The sequence below is a fragment of the Saccopteryx leptura genome, chromosome 5 (genome assembly GCF_036850995.1).
Source record: "Saccopteryx leptura isolate mSacLep1 chromosome 5, mSacLep1_pri_phased_curated, whole genome shotgun sequence".
NCBI lineage: Eukaryota > Metazoa > Chordata > Mammalia > Chiroptera > Emballonuridae > Saccopteryx > Saccopteryx leptura.
In genome coordinates this window covers 172,321,443-172,340,829 of record NC_089507.1, presented here as the reverse complement: position 1 = coordinate 172,340,829, position 19,387 = coordinate 172,321,443, and the positions used below count along the sequence as shown (strand labels likewise).

Here is a 19,387-nt window from a genome sequence, read left to right as displayed (position 1 = left end):
TTTTGGCTTTGTTCCTCACTAGCTGTATGACCTCGGGCAAGTAACTTAAACATTTTGAGCCTCGGTTTCCTCAAGTGTAAAATGTGTATAATACATACTTCAGAGGTAGGTTTTGTTGTTAGCGATATTGTCGTCACATAATTATTATTATTTTTATTATTAGCACTTTGCCTCTATCAAAAGCTCTGGTTGAACCATGGCTGATGTTCTTCTTGATTCTCTCCCTAGATAATTGGTCATAAAGGATAGGCCCTCTGATTTTAAGCCCCTGTGCACGGTGATGCTGACATGGTATTGCTAAATTCCAGTCCCTCAACACATTTGTTGAAATGGATGAACTTAAAAGATTTTCAGAAAGGCAGGTGGTCAGAAAGGAGTTGTGGGACCCAGAGACCTCCAGACCTCATCAAGTCCCGGCGCTGTTTTCCCAGTGCAGGGGCGCCAAGTGGCCTTCCTTCCACAGAATGGAAGGCTGAGCCTGGGGCTGTTTAGACGTGTGAGCTTGACAGATCAGAAAAAGGGGAAACCAGGAGAGCAGATGCTCAGGAAAAAAGAAAAAAGAATGGGGAGGGCAGGGATTTACGAGTAAGAAACTCAAGGGAGAGGGCCAAGTGATGGCGTGGGGATCACGTTGAGGATGGGAGGGTTGAGGGGCCTGGGTTGAGTGGAAATAGGAGAGATGGAGCAGGGACAACGTTCGAACCCAGAAGGAGGGACGCAGAGGCATTGGTCCAGCTGAGAAGGAAGCGGGACGAGCGGCTGCTGCTGCTTTGGGTTGGAGGGGCAGTCTCGGGACAGGGGAACGGACTGGGCGGCGTGTGGCAGGTTTTGGGGGCTGAGCCACGAGGGGGTGGGGCCTGAAGGGGGCGAGGCCAAGAGGAGGCGGGGCCGACGCCTGGCCCGCGGGCTGGGTGCTGTGCCGCGCTCTGCTCTTGCGAGAGCCGCGGGGGCCGCGGAGCTGAAGCTGGATACAGAGCCGGGCTTGGGGCGGGAGTCGAGGCCGGGGCCAGGGCCAGGCCGGAGCGGGCTCCAACGATATGGGGTCGGCCGACTCCAAGCTGAATTTCCGAAAGGCTGTGATCCAGCTCACCACCAAGACGCAGGTGCGCCCGGGGGTCCCGGCCTCCCCACCCACCTGCCGGGCTGGGAGCTGGGCAGGGCCAGGGGGCTGCGCGTATTTGGCTGGCCCTGAGATGGGGGAACCAGATGGGCCGGTGGGTGATACGGAAGCCAGGGCCGGGGCTGAACCCCTTGGCCTGTACCCGTAGGCTCCATCCCCTAGCCCTAGTCCTCCACCCACAGCCTTCTCTCCCGGGAACATCGTTCTCCCGGCAGCTGCAGCTGCCACCTTAGGCTGACGTGTGCCTTCCCGAGCCGGCGTCGCCACTCCGCCCCCTGCCTGCCCCTCATCCCCTCTGCTCCTCAAGCCTTGCATCTTGAGCCTCTCCCTGCCTGCACCCATCCATCCACCTTCCGTCTCCCCTCCCTGCCCCTGGATGCTCGCTGGTCCCGGACGCACAGACCCGGCTGACTCAATGCAAACAAAGCCGGGCCGGCGCCCGCCCTGACTGGGGAACAGCTGGTGCGCGGTGGCCGCAGCCTCGCTGGGCCCAGGTCGATGCCCACGGCCGGCTGGAAAGGCCCAGGTCTGCCTGGGGACACGCTAAGAGTAGTGGCCAGCGCTGCAGCCTGGCAAGGGAACTTGCTTCCAGGCTCGTGGATACCAGTTTCCCAGTGGGACCACTTCTGAAGGGGGCTTCTCCTCTGAGGCCCAGCAGTAAGGATGGCTGTGTTTGTGGTACCCTCTATTTCCTGGGTCAGGGCTGAGAAACTTCTAGATTGCCCTTGACCTGCTGGTGTGGGGTTTGGGGGTGTCTTGTGACTTAGTCCATGCTTGCACACTCCCCCAAGTCCACAAGTGGCACAAAGGCCACCTCCTTGCCCCCAGTAAACAGGACCTGGCCCCAGCAAGCCTGTTTCCTTGTCCACCCTTCTCTCCTCATCCCTCAAACAAGGCCATTCTGGCCACAGAGATGCAAACCCTGTCTCCCCAGTTCCCCCACTTTCAAAGGAGTCCAGACCTGCTGCCATCTGGGACTTGCATCCTACTCCCGCCCCCAACCCCATCTCACTGCTCTCCAGGGCCCTCTCTTACAGACGGAGCCATTTCCCCACAGCCAGCTGGTCGCAGCTCCAGAGGCCAGACCACTGGTCCCACCCTCTCTCGTTCCCATGAGAGAAAGGTCAGGTGCTGGCTGGCAAATGCCCAGGACCTCTGGAGAGTCCAGCCCGACTGAGAGGTGTTTGATAGAAACCAGACCTTGCTCCTTGCTGCTTCCCCCATGGCTCCTGGATAGTTCTGGCACTTGGCTCTCTAGGGCTGGGGCTTCTAGATCTGTGGGTTGGGTGGAAGGTGGGCCAGCCGCTCAATGTGGGGCCATGGAGAGGAGAGGGAGGGAGGCTCTTATGTTTACCTACCTGCTGAAGGAAACACCCTGTTGGAGAAATTAACTATGGGCTGTTGGCTCAGCTGCCAGGGTCCTTTGTTGGGTCAGCAGGACTAGCTCAGCCAGACCCCAACAGATCTGGGTGGACTACATTTCTACCTGTGGCGCCCCCCTCCTCAAAACTCCTGGTGGAGTTGACTGAGGCTATGCTGTTCCATTTCCCAGCTGGGGATATTGTGTTGGATTGAAATAGGACCAAAGCTAGAGGCCAGCCTGGGTCTCCCTCTGAGGAGCACTGGGGCCCTGTAAGTGGGAGGTGGCCTGGGACGCCTGGGGGGAAAGACCCTCAGGGGCCGAAACCTCAGATCCTGTGCAGTGACCTGGCTTGGGCAGCTTGGGGGTGAGGATTAGATCCCAGATGTTCGTCTGGTCACTCCCTGCCTCCAAGGAGATTCAGGCCAGTTGTCCGCATAGTATCCGCCAGTCCCAGCCCTCAGAGGCTGCGCTGTGAACAGTTTTGCAGACAAGCTGACCCAGCGCCTTTCCCCGTAGCCTGGGCCTGAGCGGCCGCTGCTCAGCCTTCCTGTGCTGCATCCTGTTTTCTTCCTGCCCTGAGCTAGGCCTGACCCTGGTCCTGAGGGCCAGGAGATTTGGCTGTTTCCTGAGCCCTTCCCAGGTGGGTGGGGCCCTGGAGGGGGACATTCCTGGACTTGGACCCTCTCCTAGATCCCACCTGTTTGGAGGTTCTCTGCTGTTGGACAGATGAGACCTGGTGGGTCCATGTTTACATGTGTGCACATGTATATGCGTGTTAATAACGTGGTGACACAGTCCTCTAGAACAGGTCACACTTAGCAGGCTGGCGCACTGCTGGGTCCTTCCATCTTTCCCCCAGAGAGGTTTCAAGCTGGCTGGCGCACTGCTGGTCCTTCCATCTTTCCCCCAGAGAGGTTTCAAAAGATGCAATGGGTCACTCAGGCCAGTGGGAGCTCTGGCCTGAGCAGGTCCTGGCAGAGCTGGGGTAAGAATATCTGGTTTCCCCCCAGGGTAGCTTAGTCCCTGTGTACCTGGCGGCCTGGGCCTGCCTACCTTCAGCAAAAATTCTCTTTTTAAAGAAACTGGTTTGGATTTTAAAGCTTCTTTGGTTTGAGTGGAGCTCAGCTAGGGTAACTGAGTCAGGAATTAAGCCATGTTCCTCCTCTTAGAAGTTAAAGGGGCTCCAGTGACCCTGGTCAAATATGTAGCATCAAGCTAGCCTGGTATGGTCAGGTAATGGTCACCAAATTGAAGTGTACAAGCCACAATGGGACAAGTTGGGGATGGGGAAGGTGAAAGTCACCACTCTGGAAGTTTAAGGCCCGCTCCTATAGCTGGACTTCCCTTGGATTCAGGACTGGGCTACCCTGGGGACACTTGTCTGATGAACTAGGTCAGAGACCAAGTCCACTTGGTGCTCAGATGAGTTTCTGTCCCTTTAAGTGGGTAGTGGTTACCTGGCAGGTGGGAAAGGTGTAGAAATGGGAGCTTCCCAGAGGTGCTCCCAGATTGGGTGGGGGAGGGTTCTGCATGTTTTCTGGGATGTCCTTTCTTTCCAGCCCCCACCTTGGCCACCACACTAGGGTGTGGTACCCCTGGACCCCCGTGAGTGTCAGAGGGCTGTCCTGGCTGAGGGACTGAGGGCCAGCAAACCCCAGCCCCAGGGCCCCTCCTTTGGCCTCTGTTCCTCTCACCCCAGCTAACTCGCTCTACCAGTTCTGGGACTGAGCAGGTCCTGGTGCCAGGCCTGTCCGGAGGGCCAAGACCATATATTGCCCTGTAGCTCAGAGGAAGGCATCGCTTGGGGGCCAGGGTATACCTTGGAGAGGCTCGCAACCCCAGCCCTGACTTTGGAAAGCCCCGCTGGTCCTCAGCCCTGCCTAGTGACCAGGCTGAAGGGATCTCTAGGAATAACTATAGCCTTTAGCTGAACAAACATTGCCTCAGCATCTGCCCTATGCCTCAACCGCAGGTCAAGGAGGAAGGGCTGGTGGACTAAAGGTGCCTTAAGACCCACGGAGTCAGGGATTATAGTGAGTGACTGAGCAGGCAGGAAGGGTCCAAGGTGGGAGCAAGCCCGTCTGTCTGGCGCTCTGCGAGACTTCTTGCAAGAAGTAGCTTCAGAGGACAGAATTTTTTATTTTATTTTTTATTTCTTTGACAGAGACAGAGAGAGGAACAGATAGGAACAGATAGACAGGAAGGGAGAGAGATGAGAAGCATCAATTCTTTGTTGTGGCTTCTTAGTTGTTCATTGACTGCTTTCTCATATGTGCCTTGCCCGGGGGGGCTCCAGCAGAGCAAGTGATCCCTTGCTCAAGCCAGTGACCCTGTGCTCAAGCCGGTGAGCCCATGTTCAAGCCGGATGAGTCCGTGCTCAAGCTGGCAACCTTGGGGTTTCGAACCTGGGTCTTCTGCGTCCTAGTCTGATGCTCTATCCATTGCGCCACCCCCTGGTCAGGTAGAATTATAAAAGAGTAATGTATATTATCTGTGGATTTGTGGTGATAGCAGGTGATAATTAATTAATTAATTAATTAATTTTCCAAAGTGAGATGGGGGCAGACAGACAGACTCCCGCATGAGCCTAGCCCACCAGGGGGTGATGCTTGGCCCTTCTGGGGCATTGCTCCGCTATAATCGGAGCCATTCTAGCACCTGAGGCAGAGGCCATAGAGCCATCCTCAGCGCCTGGGCCAACTTTGCTCCAATGGAGCCTTGGCTGTGGGAGGGGAAGAGAGGGATAGAGAGAAAGGAGAGGGGGAAGGGTGGAGAAGCAGATGAGTGCTTCTCCTGTGTGCTCTGGCCGGGAATTGAACCCGGGACTTCCACATGCTGGGCCGACATCTTCCGCTGAGCCAAGAGCAGCCCTTTGAGAGGAAGGAAAAAGCATAGGTTGACTGGAGCAATGGCAAAGGTCTCCTGCAGAAAGTGCTCTTCTGAAGGGTAGAAGTGCCTAGACACCCTGGCCCCTCAACAGGTGAACATTCAAAAGGAAGAAAATGGTAATACTGCATTTACAGAAAAACATAAAGAAAAAATAAAAACTGCCCAAAAGATCATTGCTGTTAAGATTGTCATTTTCTTCTAGGCTTTTATTACTTTATATATAATTATATATATATTTATTAAGTGAGAAGCAGGGAGGCAGAGAGACAGATTCCCACATGTGCTCTGACCAGGATCCACCTGGCAAGCCTCCTATGGGGCAATGCTCTGCCCATCTGGGACTGTTGCTCCGTTGCTCGGCAACCAAGCTATTTTAGCACCTGAGGCAAAGCCATGGTGCCATACTCAGTGCCCAGGGCCAACTTGCTCGATTGAGCCATTGCTGTGGGAGGGGGAGCAAGTGAGAGAGAGAGAGAGAGAGAGAGAGAAGGGGGAAGGATAGAGAAGCAGATGGTCACTTCTTCTTTGTGCCCTGACCAGAAATCAAACCTGGGACTTCCACATGCTGGACCGATGCTCTACCACTGAGCCAAACAGCCAGAGCCATTAGTATATAATTTAACATAAATTGTGCCCATCCTTTAATTTTAGATCTTGTTTTTTTTCCCCACATAACATGACACTGAGCATTTTCTGTTCATTAATATTCTTTGAAAATGTGATTCTGATGGCTGCATAATATTCCATTGTATAAATGTGCCTTAACTTTTAAAAAAATTATTGATTTTAGAGAGAGAGAGGAAAGAAGAGGGAGGCAGGAACATCAATCTGTTCCTGTATGTGCCTTGACCAGGGATCAAACTGTCAACCTCTGAACTCCGGGATGATGCTATAACCAACTGATTCGACCAGGGCGATGTGCCTTAACTTTTTAAGTATTCCCTGATTGTTGGTTATTTAGGTTCATCCCCACATTTTACTGTTGTCAACAATAACATTTCAGTTATCATCCTTATAGATGCATAAACATCTCCAATCATTTCCTTAGGAAATATTTCTAGAAGTGGAGTTTGTGATTCACATTCATTGCCTATATGATTCAAAAAGCATAAATGTGTTTAAGGGACATTGCTTCACTAGGACTGGTGGGACTTTGGAATGTATTAGGAGGGATGGGTATGCTGGCAAAAGGGGACAGTCTGAACAAAGGCAAGAAGCAGTTTTGATGGTGGTTTTGTAGGGATGGTAAACACAGGGGTGTGTGCACACGTGTGTGTATGCAGGTGTGTAGGTGTGTTTTTGGTAAGGTCTTGGCTGAGCATCTGGCTGAGATCTAGACAATCCTGCAGGCAGTGGGAGCCCTAAAGGTCTTTGTTGAGGGATCTATGCCTTTGGAGCCGGGCTTTGAATGTGGGCTGGGGCAACTTGGAGGCTGGATTGAGGAGGTAAGTTTGGGGGTGGGGCCCTGGCCAGAGTGGCCTGAATTGCAGTGCTGGAAGCACCTGGAGGTGCAGGTGCTGTCAGAGAGCCATGGGTTGACTCCTTTAGATTCGACATGTATTGGTTATGCTGGGAGAGGGTGGAGACGGGGGCTCAGGAATCGCTCGGGTGAATGGAAATGAGCACATGCCCCTTGTCTTCTTCCTAGGGGGAGAGGCACAGCCTGGGTCTGGTCCCTGGACACTTGACCTAGTTGTGTGGCCTGAGAATGTCTCCAAGTGGGGAAGCCCACCAGAGGAGGATGGTGACATTCTCAGAGGTGGACAGTCACACAATTCCTCAGGGACTGGGTTGAGCTTTGGCTGCTAAACTAAATGCCCAGCTGACCCCTGACCATGCCTGCCATGTGTCCCCAGCCTGCCTGTGCTGGCTGGGGCTCTTGGTGTCTGAGGACGCCCTTCACATGGGAAGGTTCCTGGACACCAGCAGAGATGGAGTAGGGGGACTATGTTTCCTTCTTGGGGGCTTCCTTGGCTACACATTGGGCAAACTATGGGCCCTTGGGCAAGAGATTGTGCAACTCTGGACATTGGGTTCCCCTACAGCCTGTGGAAGCCACTGATGATGCCTTTTGGGACCAGTTCTGGGCGGACACGGCCACCTCAGTGCAGGACGTCTTTGCGCTGGTGCCGGCAGCAGAGATCCGGGCTGTGCGGGAGGAGTCGCCCTCCAACCTGGCCACTCTATGCTACAAGGTGAGGGGTACCTGGCCCCTCACTGCCACTCCCAGCTGAGCCATTTACCACCCTCGTGAGGAAACTGAAGCTGGCTCAGCTTTGTGGTCTGAGAGGGCAGGCACCCAGGTGTGTCTGGACTCGGTTCTGGGGAAGTGATCATGGCACCCGCCATCTGTGAGGGCTTCCTCCATGCCAGACCTTGCTGAGCACTTTCCAAGGTCAGCTCATGTAGCTCACTTGTGTGGTTGCTACTTTCAGTGTTACCATTTTATGGGTAAGGAAACTGAAGCTCAGGTGGGTGGTTACTTAGCAAGGTGTTCACCAGTGAATGGTGGGCTGGCCCATATCCCATCCACCTGGGCTGGCTGACCCTGGCTAAAGGGGTGGCCCTATTGGGTGGGGCCTTCGTCTGTGGTCCTGATGCCTTTCCCCCTCTGAAGCCTGGGGTGCTCACCCTGAGCCAGGTGTCAGGGCCTGCGCCCACCCTTCCACTGTGCCCCTCTCCCATCTTCCAGGCTGTTGAGAAGCTGGTACAGGGAGCTGAGAGTGGCTGCCACTCAGAGAAGGAGAAACAGATTGTCCTGAACTGCAGCCGGCTTCTGACCCGCGTGCTTCCCTACATCTTTGAGGACCCAGACTGGAGGGGCTTCTTCTGGTCCACAGTGCCCGGGGCAGGGCACGGCGGGGTCTGTGTGCTTGGTCGGGCAGGGCTGGGTGGGAGGTGGAGTTGTGGGGACAGGTGGAGAACCAGGTTCGGGCCAGCCACGTTCTTTCAGACCTCTCCTGGGCTTTGAGGAGTACAGGGTAGGGGAAGTGGGGGTCAACTTTCCTTCCTTGAGCCCTTAGTTTCTCTCCCCCAGGGGCCTCTGCTCTACATGTGGGCAGAGATGGGGACAGGGCAGCTTGGTCCTCTCCCTCCCTTTCTCCCTCCCATCCTCCCCTTCCTGGGTTTACCTCTAAGCCCACTGGATCCCTGCAGGACTGAAGCTCCAGGGTTTAGGGGACACACATGGCCTGGCCCTCCCAGTCAGTGAGAGGTTTCCTCACTCTACTCTTTGTCCCAGTGACTGCCTGGGCTCGACCCAATGCTCCTCCTTTCCCCCAAGTCCTGGAGCCCCTTCTCCTTGGCCAGCTAACAATGAGGTAGCCCCTGGGTGCTGTGTCCTGAACAGGGTGAAGACAATGACGAGAATGCCCGGCCCCTGGCAGAGTCCCTGCTCCTGGCCATTGCTGACTTGCTCTTCTGCCCAGATTTCACTGTCCAGAGCCACCGGAGGAGCACTGTGGTGAGAGCCCCTAACTCCACCCCTGGGCTGGGGATGGCTATGGTTCTAGGTTGAGGCAGGTTGAAGTTGCCTTGGGCAGGATGTTTTTGGGGGCAGGGCTGCTCAGCAGAGATGGATTAAGATCAATCAGTTGAGGCCCCGGGCACAGAAGAAAATATTGGGCCACTTGTCATTAGAAAAAGTATCAAGTTGGAGTTTTACAGAGCCCTTCAGAAGCCTGGGCCCAGGGTGCATGCCCGGCACGCCTGCCGTTAAATTTGCTCAGGGAGAGCTGGGCCGCCTTTGCGTTCCTGGTGCCAGGGAGGCGGGGTGGCTGGCAGAGCTGGAGCGGAGCCACCTGGTGCCTGGCCCTGCCCCCTGCATCCGGGAGGCTGGGCACAGGCTCTCATTGTCTTGGCCTGGATGGTGGGTGGGGTGTGGGGCTGAGGCACAGGAGGCTTGGCCCTTTCACTTCCCGTGGGCCCATGAACTTGACCTTGAGTGCTCTCTGACCCCACTCCCATGCACCACCAGACACACCCAATTCTATTCCCCTCCTTCAGTATCTCTCTCTGTCTCAAACTAGACTGAGCAAGTAAAAGAACCAGACTGAAGAAAAATGAGCTTTCAAGAGGTTGAGAACATTTATTTCCTCCCTTGTACATTAGCACATGGGGCATTTTAAGGGTCTGTCTTTGGGATAATATGAGGGTCTCTGCTCCAGGGACAGCGGGGGCTGAGGTTGATCTCTCCTGATCTCTCCCTATCCCTGTCCCCAGGACTTGATGGAGGACGTGCACTCCCTGGACAGCTGTGAATACATCTGGGAGGCCGGTGTGGGCTTTGCTCACTCCCCTCAGCCCAATTATATCCACGACATGAACCGGTGAGCTTTCTTGGGCCCAGAGCTTGTGGCATGCTGGACCCCAAGCCTGGTCCCTGCACGGCTCAGGGAGGGAACCATGCATGGGGCCTTACAGAGACCCTACCCATTCATGACCCAATTTCAGCCTCCCAGGGATAAAATGGGGCCATTTCTTCTCATGGACTTGACCTGGGGCTGGGCAAGGTGGGCATGCCCTCCTGGAGGAGAAGTGGGACCCTCAGGTACTGAACCCCCTCCCCAGGATGGAGCTACTGAAGCTGCTGCTGACGTGCTTCTCTGAGGCCATGTACCTGCCCCCAGCTCCGGACAGTGGCAGCACTAACCCGTGGGTGCAGTTCTTTTGTTCCACGGAGAACAGGTGAGGGGCCCCTGGCCTTTTTTTCCATTCCCTTCTTATTCCAGGCGGCAGAGCTGAGGAGCTGCCGCCACACTCCAGCTGAGTCTTATTTGAGGGGAGGTGCTTCCCCCTGGTGGTGATGACCTGTAACTTAACAGTCACACCTTATGCCGGTGCTGTCCAATGTCCCATTGCGGGGCCTTGGGTGACGTGTGCCTGGATCCTCCACCTTGTAGAAATATAACGTCATTAAGTTTAATTTTATAAATAAAATAAAAAATATATAATGCAAATTGCATAGGAAATTGACACATTTCTAGTAGCGACATTAAAAAGTAAAAACAAAACAGGCAAAATTAATTAAGTAATATGTTTGATTTAACCCAACAAATGCAAAATATTAGCATTTAACATGTAATCAATATACAAAATTATTGAAATGTTTTACATTCCCTTTTCATGCTAAGGTGTGTAGTTCACACTTACAGCACATTTCAATTCAATCTGCCACGTGTTAAGCTCTCAGGACCTACATGTGGCCTGTATTGGGCAGTGCAATTTAGAGAGGGGGTGAGGATGGGGCATAATGAGCACCCTGAAGGATAGGGGATCCCGGCCACATGGGGGTGCTCATGGGCTACGGGGGCTCATATGAGTACAAGGAAGTGTCACATGGCAGAACTGAGTATTAGGAACGGGTATTGGCACTGCAGCTGTGCAGCTCCAGCTGTGCCCAGGGCTCTGCTGACAGCACAGGAGTTAGTGTCATGTCCCCAAGGTTCCTGGTTCATCCTATCATGTCCAGAGTCTGGTGCCCACATGGCACATCTCATCCATCAGATTTTCCTGGCCTCCTGCTCCAATTTTTCCCCCCAGAAAGGAACCCAGGTGACTCCCCCCACCAGCCACAGTCAAAAGCTGGCCAGTTTTCCTTCTCACCAGCCTTATCAGGCAAACAGCCATGCCCTGCCACTCATTTAGCCTCTCTGGTTCTCAGTTTCCTCATCCATAGGATGAGGCGCTTGAACCCTGACATCTTACGAATCTCTGAGTGGAGTCATTCTGTGGCCTGAGAACGGTGACTGAGCACCTGCTCTGCTTCCCAAAGGGCAGCCCACCTCCCTGTGGGCCACCAGCCCCTTCTCCTTATACCTTCGTCCAAGCCTGCAGATTGTACAGCACCAACAGTGAGCCCTGACGGAAGCTGTGGACTTTGGGTGGTTAAGATGTATGGACGTAGGTTCATAAATTGTACACTGGTGTGGGAGTCTTCTGTGGGGGCAGGGGTATATGGTACATCTCTGTACCTTCCTCAGTTGTCTCGTGACCTCTAAAAAGTAGTCTTTAAAAATAATAAAAGAAGAAAAGGCTTCAGGAGGAATCTAAGGGGTGTGGACATGATTTCCTATGAAGAGTCCCTCATGACTGGCCATCCCACTCTTGGTAATCCATTAGTCCTTCCCTTGGCCCAGCCTAGTTACAGGCAAGGAGGAGAAAGGGTCCTTCCACTCAGGAAGGGACAAGCCACTGTTTCTGCTGCCGGCCCCAGCCCAGGGCTGGCACTGAGACACGTGTTGAATGAGGAGGTGGCTGGGCTCGCCCTCCCTGTGTGCCGGCCTGGGTGGGTGGAGGGCTGGGCCCAGTGGGGTCTCTGAAGCCCTGCCGCCCCTCTCCCTGCAGACACGCCCTACCCCTCTTCACCTCTCTGCTCAACACCGTGTGTGCCTATGACCCTGTGGGCTACGGGATTCCCTACAACCACTTGCTCTTCTCTGACTACCGGGAACCCCTGGTAGAGGAGGCTGCCCAGGTGCTCATTGTCACCTTGGACCATGATGGCGCCGCCAGTGCCAGCCCAACTGTGGATGGCACCACCACAGGCACGGCCATGGATGACACTGATGTAAGGATGGAGAGGGAGGGCAGGGCCCCTGGGCATGTGGCACTCTCTCTAGCAGAGTTGGGCTAGGGATACCCAGTCATCATCTTGTGGTAAGCTTGGGGAGGAGGGGGGGCGCAGCTACCAACACCTAGGCCCGGGGTAGGGGCAGAGGGCGGGGCACCTGTTCATCCCAGCTCCACCCTTGGCAGCCTCCAGGGCCTGAGAACCTGTTTGTGAACTACCTGTCCCGAATCCATCGTGAGGAGGTAGGCCTAGCACTGCTCTTGCTCAGGGGGATTATTGATGCTTACCCCATAGTGGTTATGACCTTGCAGGGGGTGAAAGGATGCGGGTGAGATGGGGTGGGGAGGTCCTGACCCCACTAAAGGAACCACAGTCCCCATGGACTCAAGCCACCCCAGGTAAAACAGTGACAGTAGGACTGTGAGGGTTTCAAGATGCAGAAAAGGGCCAATGGCCCCAACTGGGTTAGGGCAATTGAGAAGGCTTCCAGGAAGAGGTGGCTCTGATGTCAAGTTTCTCAAAGGTTGAGGCAAGGGAATAAAATGGACTTAAAGGCCAGGCAGACCCAAGGTCTTGTGTCTTGTGACCTTGGGGCCCGTTTATGTGATCTGCACGGGGACAGTAGCTGTTCCTTTGCTTTGTTGTGAGGATTGAGAGCACGGCTCAGCGTGTAGTAGGTGCTCAGTGAGTGACCCTCTTGGTGGAAGGGAAGGCGCCCCCCAGTCTGGCCTTGGACTCAACTTCCTGAGGGGCTCTAATGTCAGCTATTGATGACATTAGGATATAAGCCACCAAGGCTCTCTGGGCGGGGCCACGCTCTGGGCTGGTGAGGACGCATTGGTAGGGAGCCAGACTGGACAGGGCCTGCTCTCCCTCCCAGGACTTCCAGTTTATCCTCAAGGGCATAGCCCGGCTGCTGTCCAACCCCCTGCTCCAGACCTACCTGCCTAACTCCACCAAGAAGATCCAGTTCCACCAGGAGCTGCTGGTCCTCTTCTGGAAGCTCTGTGACTTCAACAAGGTGGGCCAGCTTCAGGGCCCAGCCTGGCGGGCAGTGGTCAGCCCTATGAGAAGGAGCTCCCTGACCCTGCTGCCTGTTCCCTCCGCCCTCCCTCCAGAAATTCCTCTTCTTTGTGCTGAAGAGCAGCGATGTGCTGGACATCCTGGTCCCCATCCTCTACTTCCTCAACGATGCCCGAGCAGACCAGTGTAAGGCTGGGGCGGTGCATAGGCTGGGGTGGGGGTGGGGGCTCCTTGCGGAGGCATGGTCCGGCCAGTCTGTCCATCTCCCAGAAGCTCAGGCCTGGTGCCCTAAAGAGGGCTTTTTCCAGTCCCCCCAGGATGGGTCCCTGCCCTTGGCTCCTTTCCTTCCCTCCATGTGGCATGGGGTGACCCCTCCCATGCCACCTGCTGCAGCTCGAGTAGGCCTGATGCACATTGGTGTCTTCATCTTGCTGCTTCTGAGTGGGGAGCGAAACTTCGGGGTGCGGCTGAACAAGCCCTATTCAGTGCGCGTGCCCATGGACATTCCAGTCTTCACGGGTACCCATGCTGACCTACTCATTGTGGTAAGAGGGCACCTGGATGCATGAGGGTGATGTCCTCTTGGCTGAGTCTGGGGGTGGAGGGGACTCTATGGCCGCCCCTCTACCGACCCCGCACAGGTATTCCACAAGATCATCACCAGCGGGCACCAGCGGCTGCAGCCTCTCTTTGACTGCCTGCTCACCATCGTGGTCAACGGTAGGGGCCCCGAAGCCCGCCTATCCCGTGCTCACCGCCAGGTGGCGCGCAAGGCCACAGTCTGACCTTTCAGCCCCACCCTGGGTCAAGGGTGGAGCCTAAACTCCCTGGGGTTCTGCAGAAGCTTTGGCTAGTGTGGCCTTGGCCTCTGGGGATGTGCTCTTCCTGGCTTTTCTAAGATTTCACAGGCGGGGGCAGGGAGGGCTTGGGAGCAGGAACATCTTGTCCTGCTCAGGCCCAGGATGTGCACAGCTGGCTGGTGGGGCCCCAGGAGTAAGCCAAACCCTCCCCTTCAGTGTCACCCTACCTCAAGAGTCTGTCCATGGTGGCTGCTAACAAGTTGCTGCACCTGCTGGAGGCCTTCTCCACCACCTGGTTCCTCTTCTCTGCTGCCCAGAACCACCACCTGGTCTTCTTCCTCCTAGAGGTCTTCAACAACATCATCCAGTACCAGTTTGATGGTGAGGCACCTGCCCAAGACCCCGCCCCCCAGTTTGTCCAGTGTGTATTTATTGAGCACCTGCTGTGTACCAAGCCCTGTGCTGGGTGCAGAGGACACAGTGGAGAACCAGGCGGAGTGCTCCTGCCCTGTGGCACTCAACAGCGGGGGGTGGAGGCACGGAGGGAGGCTTTAATCAGATGGTCACCTGGACAGATCATCTTAATCTGACGAGAGGGAAGTTTGGGGGGCTTTTTTTGAGGGGGGGGAGAAGACACAGGAATGAAGAGAGATGAGAAGCATCAATTCTTCTTTGTGGCACCTTAGTTGCTCAGTAGTTACTTTCTCATATGTGCCTTGATGGGGGAGGAGGGGCTACAGTAGAGCAAGTGACCTTGGGCTCAAGCCAGTGACCTTAGGCTTCAAGCCATTGATCTTTGGGCTCAAGCCAGTGACCATGGGGTCATGTTTATGATCCCACACTCAAGTCAGCGACCCCATGCTCAAGCTGGTGAGTCCCTGCTCAAGCCGGATGAGCCCGCGCTCAAGCTGGCTACCTCGGGGCTTCGAACCTGGGTCCTCCACATCTCAGTCAAATACTCTATCCACCGCACCACCACCTGGTCAGGCTTCTTTTATTTATTTATTTTTAAATTTTATTTATTCATTTTTAAAGAAGAAGGGGGGAAAGAGAAAAAGCAAAAGAGAGAGAGAAGGAAAGGAGGAACAGGAAGCATCAACTTCCATATTTGCCTTGACCAGACAAGTCCAGGGTTTCAAACCAGCGACTTCAGTGTTACAAGTGGATGCTTTATCCACTGGGCTGCCACTGGTCAGGCGAGAGGGAAGTTCTGAGTGGCATAACCCTGATGGGTGCCACAGATGCTGTGCTGCCTGGTGTAAGTGAGGGCCTTGTCACTTGTTAGCTCTGTCGTTGCGGACACAACCTCTCTGAGCCTCAGTGTCCTATCTGTGAGATGGTCATAACAATAATATAATACAATGAGGCCCTATTTCAGAGGGTGTTGGGAGGATTAAGTAAAATAACCTACAAAAGCAGATAACACAGTGCCTGGCGATTTAAATATCAGCAGTTATTATTATTTCCAAAATAACTAAAATGCATGGAAAAGCATTTTGGGGAGGCGCAGCATATGCAGAGGCCCTCGGGTGAGATCCTGAACAGTGTGGTAAGAAGCAAGCACCAGGGAGGGGCCCAGTGTGAAGGTCTGGAAAGCATGTGTGTCCTCCCCTGGAGCTGAGAGAATTCATCGCTGAGGAGCCCAGGTGCACATATGTTGTTCTCCCCCCCCCCCCCCGTGACCTGGCTCGGGACAGGGTCAAAATACTTAACAGCTGGCATGGTGTGGACACTTAAATGCTGAGCCAACCCCACTTTGCCAAGTGTTGCCCCTTAGTGCTGGGTGGAAGGGGGTCTGTAAGGCACCAGGGAGGCGCATAGGGGGAGCTCAGCCCAGAAGCTCATTTCCAGAAAGGTGTATCTTGGTGTAGCCAGAGTGGACACACACCACCGGGTGACAGCCCTGCTCTGCCTCCTTCTCTTGGGCATGTCTCCTTCCCCTGGGGTCAACACCCTCCTGTCCTGCAAATTCTCTGTCCCAGGAAGCCCACCAGGTGAGGGGGAGGGGAGGGGCCTCCCTGAGGTGAGTTACTCCCTCTCCACAGGTAACTCCAACCTGGTCTATGCCATTATCCGGAAGCGCAGTGTCTTCCACCAGCTGGCCAACCTGCCCACTGACCCACCATCCATCCACAAGGCACTGCAGCGGCGCCGACGGGCACCTGAGCCCTTGTCCCGCACCAGTTCACAGGAGGGTGCCTCCATGGAGGGGTCCCGCCCTGCTGCCCCTGCTGAGCCGGGCACCCTCAAGACCAGCCTGGTGGCCACCCCAGGTCTGGTGCTGGCAGGTGGCAGAGGGTGTGGCTATTGGCACGGTTGGGAATGGGCAGGGTCTCTTGAATATGTCTCCCCATCTCTGGCAAAGAGCATGGCTTGAGTTGGGAAGCTGAGGAGCTGGGAATGGCAACTGGGGTGAGGGCAGAGGTATCGGTGTCTGGGAGTGGAAGCTTGGTCGAGGGCCTAGGACCCAGGCCTGGGAGTGGGCTCTGGGAGGGGTGGGTGCAGGGATGGGGTGTTGGGGGGTCAGGCACAGCATCTCTCAAGTGGGCGGAGGGAAGAGGGAGACTTGAGGGGCCTGGCCCGGTCGAGGAACGGCAGTGGACAGGTGTCCTCATGCCTACCTGGACCCCCCCCCCCCCAGGCATTGACAAGCTGACAGAGAAGTCTCAGGTGTCAGAGGATGGCACCTTGCAATCCCTGGAGCCTGCACCCCAGAAGAGCTCCACAGATGGCAGTCCAGCTGAGGAGGTAGGCGGCAGGTGTCCTGGAGTGGATTAGGCTGGGCATTCCCTTTCTCCCTGGCCTCTGAGGCGTGGGCCCAGCCGGGTGCTCTGAGGCGTGGGCCCAGCCAGGCGCTCTGGAGTCACCTGCAGCAGTGCAGCAGGCGGCGGGTGGTTCTCTGGGGAGACGGCTTGCACAGACTCCTTCCTGTCTTACTGGTCACGGACTCAAGCCCTTGGCCTTCAGACTTCTCATCCATCATCCTTATCTGAGGCTAGGCTGGCCTTTACCCTAAACCTGTCCCTGAGCTGGGCTGGGTCGGGCAGGGCCTGGGGCCCAGGGCAAAGGGTGCTGGGCTGGGCTGTCTCCTTGGTCAGGAGTGAACCCCCAGGCACATGTGCCAGTGCAGGGGCCTCATTGCCCTCTCGGGTTTCAGACTGTGGGATGGCTGGAAAAAGGGCTGCTTCTCTGCCCTCTGCCTCCACCTTGTACCCATTCTTTCCACCCCTCACTCCCGTTTCTTTCCTGGGACCAGGAGCCCAGCCAGGCCTGGCGGGAGCAGCGGCGACTGTCCAGTGCATCAGCCAGTGGGCAGTGGAGCCCGACATCGGAGTGGGTGAGGGTTTGGGCAGGTGGCACCTACGTGGGGACAAGGACAGGGGCTCCTGGGGTTAGGAGCAGCTCAGTAAAGAGTCGATGGGAACGTGTCCAAATCCAAAGATTGGCCTGAGAGCCAGACTCAGGATCCGCTCGCTGGGTGGTCTTGGCCTCCCTCTGACTCGGTCATTTCCTCTGTATGACAGGGTTGAGCTCCAGTTGCCCACAGCACTCCTTTTCTTCTTAATAAATTGCCCCTTTCAGCTTTCTTCCCTGAATCATTTGCCCATTCCCTTATGTGTTTCCTGAGATCACTACTAATGGCCCTTGCATGTCGAGAATAAACATCCCTACCTGATCGTGCCATGGTGAGGGGCCAGGAGACATTCTGGAGTGTAGTATGTGCTCAATGAGAGGCCATGGCCTTACTATGAGAAACAGTCACTGTTCCCGGGCACTGTTCCATGCCAGGCCCTTGCTGTGGTGATTGGGGTGCCTTTTGCCTTGAAGAGCCCGCAGCCCTGGGTCAGGGGTCAGGCGGGTCCCATAGCCTCTAGGAGCTGCTTTCCGAGCCCCAGGACCCCGGGTTCTCCCCCAGGTCCTCTCCTGGAAGTCGAAGCTGCCACTGCAGACCATCATGCGGCTGCTCCAGGTGCTCGTTCCCCAGGTGGAGAAGATCTGCATTGACAAGTGAGGCTGTGGGGATGGGGGTGGGGTGGGGGTGGATCGGTGGCTCCGAGGAGGGGCGAGTCCAGGCTTAGGTGGGGGTGTGACCGGAGGCACAGGCCTCGAGGGCCCAGGGTTCGCCCATGTTCCCTTTGACCTTCATGGTGGGCTTTCCACATGAGCGTGTTAGAACCCCCCCATCCCTGGCAGGGGCCTGACGGATGAGTCGGAGATCCTGAGGTTCCTGCAGCATGGCACCCTGGTGGGACTGTTGCCTGTACCCCACCCCATCCTCATCCGAAAGTACCAGGCCAACTCGGGCACAGCCATGTGGTTCCGCACCTACATGTGGGGTGTCATCTATCTGAGGTGGGCCTTGTGGGGGGTGGGCAGTTAACAGCCTGGGGGGGTCTGGTGTCCATCCACCTGAGGATCTGCTGAGTGGGGCTTATTGGGGGCCTCACCACTGGGTCCCACCATCGTAGTGGGGTAATTAATGTCAACCAAGATGGCCCTGGCTGGTTGAGGTTGGGCACCCGCTGTCGAGGGTGGGACACTGGAGTGGGACATCAGCGTGGGAGTGGTCTGGGCTTTACCATCGCCTAGCATCTCCCTGGTCTGCAAGGACTCCTGGCACCTGATGACCCCCTCCCTTGGCAGGAATGTGGACCCGCCTGTCTGGTACGACACTGATGTGAAACTGTTTGAGATCCAGCGAGTGTGAGGATGAAGGACGAAGCGACAAGGGCCAGGGGCCAGGAGAGGGCGGAGCCATGGTCCTCCCCACCCCCCACCCTTCTGAGCTTTAACTTACTATGACCAGGGCTGGGGGCTGGCAGAGTCCTGGGCGGCAGGCCTCAGAGGCCCCTCATGGCTGGAATGCTGGGGACCAGCTCTGACCTTCCCCGAACTCTCCCCGTACCCCCTGGCACCTCTAGTCTCCAGGGCTGCAGGCCCCAGCCCATGCCCCCACCTCCCTCTGCTCCCCGGCCAGCCCTGTTTCTATGCCAACCCTCAGTGCCCACCCAGCTTCTGTGCTGCTCACCTCTAGACGCCGTCAGGTTACTGTGCCCTAATAGGCTGCCCAAAAGGGAGCTGTGGGCCGTCCCTTGAGTAGCTTGGGCCGGTTGAGGGGAGCCTGTTCAAGTCTCCTGACCTGAAACCACTCGGTCCAGTCCTGGTTACTGCCAGGGCCTGAGGGAGGAAGGCGTGCAGCCAGGCCGCTTGAGGCAAAGGCTGGAGGCTGGCTGACTTCGGAAACCAGACTGGGAGACCCCGTGCATTTTAGGGATTTGGAGTGGGGTGTTGAGGGTGTTTTGCTATATTCTTCCAGGTCAGTGGATATAGGTTGGCTCCTTATATTCAGTAATGGGGGCAAAGGGAATGAGGAGGGGGCAGCTGAGTCCCCCCTGCTCCCCCCCACTGTCTGGAAGACTGGTTGGGGGCAGGATGGCACCCCTTTGTCCTTCCCTCCGTCCTCCTGGCTCTGGTCTCTCCCTCACCCCACCTGTTCAGTACAATCTTTGCTCTGTACAATCGGCCTCTTTACACAATAAAGCCCCCTCTCCATGCCCTGGCTCTGTGCTTAAGGAGGAGGGGCGGGTCAGGCCATGGATCTTGTCATCAGGAGAGAGAGG

At 56.0% G+C, this 19,387-nt stretch overlaps 1 protein-coding gene across 1 annotated transcript; it reads left to right on the top strand.

The window, feature by feature from the left end:
* The first annotated feature begins 884 nt into the window (after positions 1-884).
* HID1 (HID1 domain containing) lies at positions 885-19,328 on the top strand. The gene is made up of 19 exons (XM_066386912.1): positions 885-1,103; positions 7,418-7,567; positions 8,065-8,235; positions 8,722-8,835; positions 9,594-9,700; positions 9,942-10,058; positions 11,718-11,940; positions 12,129-12,185; positions 12,824-12,964; positions 13,062-13,152; positions 13,360-13,511; positions 13,608-13,686; positions 13,983-14,147; positions 15,812-16,039; positions 16,408-16,514; positions 17,023-17,103; positions 17,683-17,774; positions 17,961-18,119; positions 18,411-19,328. Exons 1-19 carry the CDS (start codon positions 1,038-1,040, stop codon positions 18,472-18,474), a joined length of 2,364 nt encoding a protein of 787 aa, XP_066243009.1. The 5' UTR covers positions 885-1,037; the 3' UTR covers positions 18,475-19,328.
* The last annotated feature ends 59 nt before the right edge of the window (positions 19,329-19,387 follow it).

What these genes read in the sequence shown, in the direction of transcription:
- HID1 (XM_066386912.1), top strand. Translation starts at nt 1,038, where the DNA reads ATGGGGTCGGCCGACTCCAAGCTGAATTTCCGAAAGGCTGTGATCCAG. An exon ending in CGGCCATGGATGACACTGAT is followed by an intron (nt 11,941 to 12,128) that starts GTAAGGATGGAG and finishes CACCCTTGGCAG; the next exon opens with CCTCCAGGGCCTGAGAACCT. An exon ending in ATGGCAGTCCAGCTGAGGAG is followed by an intron (nt 16,515 to 17,022) that starts GTAGGCGGCAGG and finishes TCCTGGGACCAG; the next exon opens with GAGCCCAGCCAGGCCTGGCG.